Here is a 6,000-nt window from a genome sequence, read left to right as displayed (position 1 = left end):
CAGAGAGCCGTGAGGGCTTGGGGCAGGCGGGTTCCAGGCCTGGCTTCCACGTCGAGGGTCCAGAGCAGAAACACCTGGCCCCAGGCGGACACAACCCCACTGGGCTCAGACGCCCAGCCGGAGTGAGCGGAAGGGAGGCTGGAAGGGGGTCCCGTTGCTCCGAAGAGGAGAGGTCACCAGCAGACATGCCCGCGCCCACTGCGCGGCCAGCCTTGGCCCGCCCAAGGCGGGACGGCAGCCGTCTGAACCTGGACAGACCCAAGGCGGAGGCACCAGCTCCGGAGCCCCCAGACACCGCGGTCCCTCTGTCTCCCCCGCCCCAGCCCGGCGGGCACGTGGATGTGAGCGTGGAGGCAGGCACACACACGCCAGGGCCGCCAGGGCGCTCCCCGGGGTACGTGGGGGAACCCGCTCCAGGGACCAACCCACTCCCACCACCAGGCTGCCGGCCACCGCGCACACCCCAGGCGGCCCCGGCCTTGCTCCCCGAGAGGGAGGGGAGCCACCGCTACCTGGACCCCTGGCCCCGCCGGCGGCCCCCTGCAGGGGGCGTCAGCCCAACACACGGACCCTTGGGGTGGGGGCGGGCACCGACTGAGGGAATCAAACAGGGACACACCGTTCGGAAAGAGGTTTTAGTGAGGGCGCCGAGCTGTCCCCGAGCCCCCGGGCACTAGTGAGCAGACAGGCCGTCCTGGGGGGGCCGCGGGGGGGCCGGGGCGCCGGGCGGTCCCACGAAGAGGCAGCGAAGCTTGGGCTGCAGGTCGTTCCACACCTTGCTCATCTGCGGGAGGAGGGGGCGGGCCAGCTGAGGGGCAGCGGGGGACAAGCAGCACAGACACCCCGCGTCCCCAGCCCCAGAGCGGCTTCCCACCCCTGCCCTGCAGTCCCCCCACCGCCAGGGGCCACGGGGGCTGCTCCCTCTGCCCCGCACACGGACAGACGCGTGCAAGATGCCCCGTAAGGGACTTTAGGGAACTTCAGCACCGGGTCGCTCCCGCCAAAGGCTCTGCAGCGAGGCCGCAACAACGTCCACGGAAGGAAGGCAGAAATGAGGCACGAGCCGGGCGCCGCGCCGTGGCTCCCGGGCCCTGCAGGCAGGGGCCGTGGGCACGGGCAGGAGGGGAGCCGGGCAGCGAGGGGCCGTCTGAGACGGGCACTGGGGCAGAACGGCTCAGGGGCTGCTGAGAGCAGGGCGGCCTGGGGCATGTGCGGCGAGTCCAGCCGCCGAGTTTGGAGACGGGGGACTGAGTCGCCCACGGAGGAGAAACAGCGCTGCGGCAAGCGACGTGCCCGCCTTCTGCCTGTCGCCCTGCGGCCCCCGGACCCGCCTGTGAGCGCTAACCACCGTGCGGCCCTGCCCCCGGCCGAGCGCCCTGCTGCTGCCTCAGCGCACGTGCAGTTCCCAAACGGTGCCCGAGGGCGCCCCGGGCACCCCAGCGAACTCCAGGGGCACCAGGAACTACGGGAAACATGCAGAGGAAGCTCTGCGCTGGTCACAGGCCACGCAGACCACCGCCGTGAGCCTGCCCGGAGCCAAGAGCTGACACCCAGGACGGGTGGGCAGGGACTCTGCCCTCGGACCGCTGTGAGCACCAACGTGCTGAGAAAGCCAAGAACCAGCTGCAGACAGCGCGGGCCGGGCTGCCTCAGGCTGCAGGGTCCCCTCATGGGCACAGCTCCCCAGCCCCTCACACCAACACCCCACCTCTCTGCTCTTATCCCGGGATCTGTGCGCCCCACCGCTGACCTTCCCTGCAGCTCCTCCTGAGGCCGGGGACCCCGACCCCCCACCCCGCGCCCCCCAACCACGAGGACGGCCTCACGGTCTCCCCGGCTACCAGGAGACCACAGAATCCGCCAAGAGCCGTGTCAGGTCCTGGCGCCTGCCGCCCGCCCAGGTCAGTCGTCAAGGTCAGCCGGGCAGCCGCTTCAGGAAGGAGGGCGCCCGCCGGCCCGGACCCACCTCCTTGTGCCCTTGGATCTGGGAGTTGACGAAGGCCCCGAGGATGTGGGAGGTGAGCGGCAGGTAGACGTGGACCAGCTGCGTCTCCTGGTGCAGGCAGTACAGCGAGAAGTAGTTGCGGAGCTCCATGGTCTGGATCACGTTCTCCTGCTGCAGAGCAGAAAGGCCCTGGCGCCCGGCCCAGCACAGCGGGGAGTGGGCCCCCCCGGGCCGGCCCGAGCCCTGTCACTGGGGCACAGGCGTCAGGGTCCCGGCAGCTCACGGAGCCCCCCAGCGCGCACACACAGAATGGCAGGGAGGATGGCGCCCGCCAGCCGGGCGGAGGGGCCCCGCCAGCCCGCCCCACCCGGCGGGGACGCACCTCCACGATGCGGGAGGATGGCGGGCCCGCCAGCCGGGCGGAGGGGCCCCGCCAGCCCGCCCCACCCGGCGGGGACGCACCTCCACGATGCGGGAGGATGGCGCCCGCCAGCCGGGCGGAGGGGCCCCGCCAGCCCGCCCCACCCGGCGGGGACGCACCTCCACGATGCGGGAGGATGGCGCCCGCCAGCCCGCCCGCACCCGGCGGGGACGCACCTCCACGATGCGGGAGGATGGCGCCCGCCAGCCGGGCGGAGGGGCCCCGCCAGCCCGCCCCCACCCGGCGGGGACGCACCTCCACGATGCGGGAGGATGGCGCCCGCCAGCCGGGCGGAGGGGCCCCGCCAGCCCGCCCGCACCCGGCGGGGACGCACCTCCACGATGCGGGAGGATGGCGCCCGCCAGCCGGGCGGAGGGGCCCCGCCAGCCCGCCCGCACCCGGCGGGGACGCACCTCCACGATGCGGGAGGATGGCGGGCCCCGCCAGCCCGCCCCACCCGGCGGGGACGCACCTCCACGATGCGGGAGGATGGCGCCCGCCAGCCCGCCCCACCCGGCGGGGACGCACCTCCACGATGCGGGAGGATGGCGCCCGCCAGCCGGGCGGAGGGGCCCCGCCAGCCCGCCCCACCCGGCGGGGACGCACCTCCACGATGCGGGAGGATGGCGCCCGCCAGCCGGGCGGAGGGGCCCCGCCAGCCCGCCCCACCCGGCGGGGACGCACCTCCACGATGCGGGACTCCAGCTGCTCCACGGACTCGGGCTCGCGGCTCTGCGCCGTGGCGCTCATCATCTGCCTCTTCATCAGGCTGTATTTGTGCAGCGCCCGTTGGTGCTTGTGCAACACACCCTTCTCGTGCCGCTCGCACAGGTCCTGGGGGCGGGGGCGGTCAGGGCTCCGGCCTCGGGGGGCCCCGCCCCCTCGGATGCCCCACCTGCACCCCGCTCTGCACGCTCAGTAGTCGCGGGAGGGACAGCCCAGGGGAGCTGCCCAGGGCCAAGCTGCGGGGGGCTCACGGTGCACATCAGCCCAGCCCGGGACCCGCGGGGACGCGTGCACGCCAGGCCGCCTCCAGACCGCACACCGTGGACTGAGCGTCCCCAGGAAGCTGGCATGCCGCCAGCAGCAAGACCAGACAGGCTCCCGAGGGAAGATGCTCTGCATCTCCCTGGGGCCCCAGGAGAAGCCGGTCAGAGGCCTTGTGGGAACAGGAGCCGCGGAATCACAGGCTGCAGCTGCAGAGGCCACCCGGCCGCCACCCCAGGATTCCCTTCTAGAACCTTCCGCACCAGGGCCGGGGCAGCACCCTGAGATCAGCACCAAGGCCTCACAGGGAGTCAGCCCGCCACCAAAGATCAGCAAGGCGCCCCAGCCCCGAGCTGAGGTCTGACTTCCAGCAACCTCCTCCTGCCTGTCTGCACACTGGAGCCACACCCCCCGTGGGCAGCCTGCAGGAGACCCCTCCACCCTCCGCAGCCCTGACCTCAGGCTCTTGCCCCACCCCCCAGAGCCACACTCTTGAAAGGTCACAGGATATTTTCAAGCAGCTGCGAGACTCACTTTGTAGGACTGCAGCAAGTCCAGGAAGAGGTTCAGCTTCTCCACCACATCGTTCTCTTCCTGTTTGCCCTGGAAAACACGGGGCGGGTGGGCCAACACCGCCCGAGCACATGGCCGGAGTCGAACCGAGGCCGTGGGCTCGGCCACGCAGGTGTCCTGCCCTCCTGACGGGCAGGGGACACGGAGAATGGAGGCTCCTCCCCACATGTGTGGCGGGGGTGCCTCCTACACGCGACAGTTGCTACCAAGTCCCGGTTCTGGTACCGATGCTTTGCAAGACCCTAAACCACCAGCACACGTGCCTTTAAAAAAAAACCGGTCACTGCGGAAGAAACGCCCCCTTGAGTCTCACCTATCTGGCTGGGACACAGTTATCAGGCCTCCCAGCTGGTCTGGGGAGAATAAAACCAGGACACATTAAAACAGAATTGAGAACGAGCCCTCCAAGGTCTTCACTTGCACAGCAAGCGTGAGATGGAACCCCGGCCCTGACAGTGACAGTCCTAAGGGGCCACTTCTCCATCTAACACAGTTAACACTGAGCTGATTTTACTCCAACACAGAAACCACCAAAGACACTGAGGAATGTTCAGGAAACTGCACCCCTGCAGACACGACGGTGTGTGTGAGGAATCCGAGAAGCTCAGAGGCAGACTACAAACCACACCCCATCAGAGGCCACACGCCCCCTCTCCTTGGGGCAGAAACCGCATCCACTTCCGGGTCAGAGGAGACCCCGAGTCAGGGGCCCCCACCTGCTGTGTGCACCCCCTCCCAGGTAACCTGTCCGAGAGGGGCTGTGGGCCAGGGCCTGGGTCCCAGCTCCCCTTGCAGGCTTTACAGACTCTCAGTAGAGGGTCGAAGCTTAAATGAAAAGCTGTCCCCAGCTGGTCCAGCCCTCTCGTTTCTAATCATGGAGAAAGGACCTGGGGACGAGTGCGGGGTGAGGTCCCTGTGTGAGACTCGGGCCAGCGCAGAGAGCAGGCTGCCTGGGCTCACCCCGTCTATACCCGGCCAGCCCTCTGACACCACGCTCTCCGTTCCCCCTCAGACCCAGAGATGGGCCAGCTCAGCGCCAACTCCAGGAGACGCAGACATCGCCCATCACTCAGTTTCCAAAGAGAACCCACGGGCAGGGCGACCGCGGAGGAAGAAAACCGAGGACTTTCCACACCAGGAACGCAGTTAGATTCCCGTTCCAACACTCAAGAGCTGTGTGGGCCGCTGAGCACGCACCTGGAGCCTGAAAACCCCCGCATCTGCCCATTGCTGACTCACTACTAAGGCGCTTCGGGCCTCTGCCGGGCAGCAAGGCCTCCACGGGGACAGCATTTCAGCGCATTGCAAACCGCCCACCAGCAGCCTAAAGCCCATTTCCCCAAGAGCCAGGAAGCACGCACTCACCCCTAAACTTATGTAACAGTTTTATAGCCTAAGAGCACCCAGATGGACCTCTCTTTTCCCTCTGACTGAAAATTAGTCCCCAGCAACAAGACTGTCTGCAGACTTCTATTATACAAGTAACACTGCCCGCAGAACAGAAGTGTTTCTTGAGGTTAACTGGGCGTCCAGGGTGAGACCTGGGTGGGGCCTCTGGGGTGCTGGGAGCCCAGTTGCTCTGATGAGTCATCAAGTGGCCGAACGCTACCTGACCAGGAGAGCAAAACAGGGCTGCCTGTGCACTCAGGGCGCCCGGGCAAGCGCCAGGTTACAGCTTCAAGGTCAGGGCAGACCTCACAGTCTCAGCACAGTCGGCTCTCCGCGACGAGGACCCAGTGTGTCCCCGGCATCAGCAAGCCTCAAGAGCGTGAAGATCTCCCGGGAGCCACGCGGGACAGACGGGGACGTGCAGAGCCGGCCGGCAGCCGCGGCGCCCTCACACAGGACTCACAGTCCTGATGTCCCCCCAGGAGGGGATGCCCGCGCACCGCGGCTCAGAGGTCCTTGGGGACAGGCGCCCGGGGGCCACGCCCACTCACCTGCTGCGCGGCCTTGTCAGCCAGCAGCGCGAACTCCACCGACAGGCCTTTCAGCGCCTGTTTGAGGGACCCCCATGTGCCGCTGTTCAGTGAGGCCCAGGAGGGGAGCGGGGTCGTGTCGGACCCCAGAGCAC

The 6,000-nt window shown here is 68.5% G+C and overlaps 1 protein-coding gene across 7 annotated transcripts in view; it reads right to left on the bottom strand.

The window, feature by feature from the left end:
- Nucleotides 1-621: 621 nt before the first annotated feature.
- The window catches only part of SNX8 (sorting nexin 8), a 39,992-nt gene continuing 34,613 nt past the window's right edge, over nt 622-6,000 (bottom strand). For all 7 annotated transcript variants that reach the window (XM_043915443.1, XM_043915446.1, XM_043915441.1 and 4 more), the window contains exons 7-11: nt 5,867-5,999; nt 3,888-3,956; nt 3,051-3,200; nt 1,967-2,116; nt 622-784 (exon numbers count right to left, since the gene is read on the bottom strand). In XM_043915443.1, coding sequence (XP_043771378.1) covers nt 674-784; nt 1,967-2,116; nt 3,051-3,200; nt 3,888-3,956; nt 5,867-5,999 — 613 coding nt within the window. In that variant the 3' untranslated portion in view covers nt 622-673. The remainder of the gene's footprint in view (nt 785-1,966; nt 2,117-3,050; nt 3,201-3,887; nt 3,957-5,866; nt 6,000) is intronic.

This window comes from Cervus elaphus, chromosome 10, assembly GCF_910594005.1.
Source record: "Cervus elaphus chromosome 10, mCerEla1.1, whole genome shotgun sequence".
NCBI lineage: Eukaryota > Metazoa > Chordata > Mammalia > Artiodactyla > Cervidae > Cervus > Cervus elaphus.
This window is presented reverse-complemented; position numbering and strand designations above follow the sequence as displayed.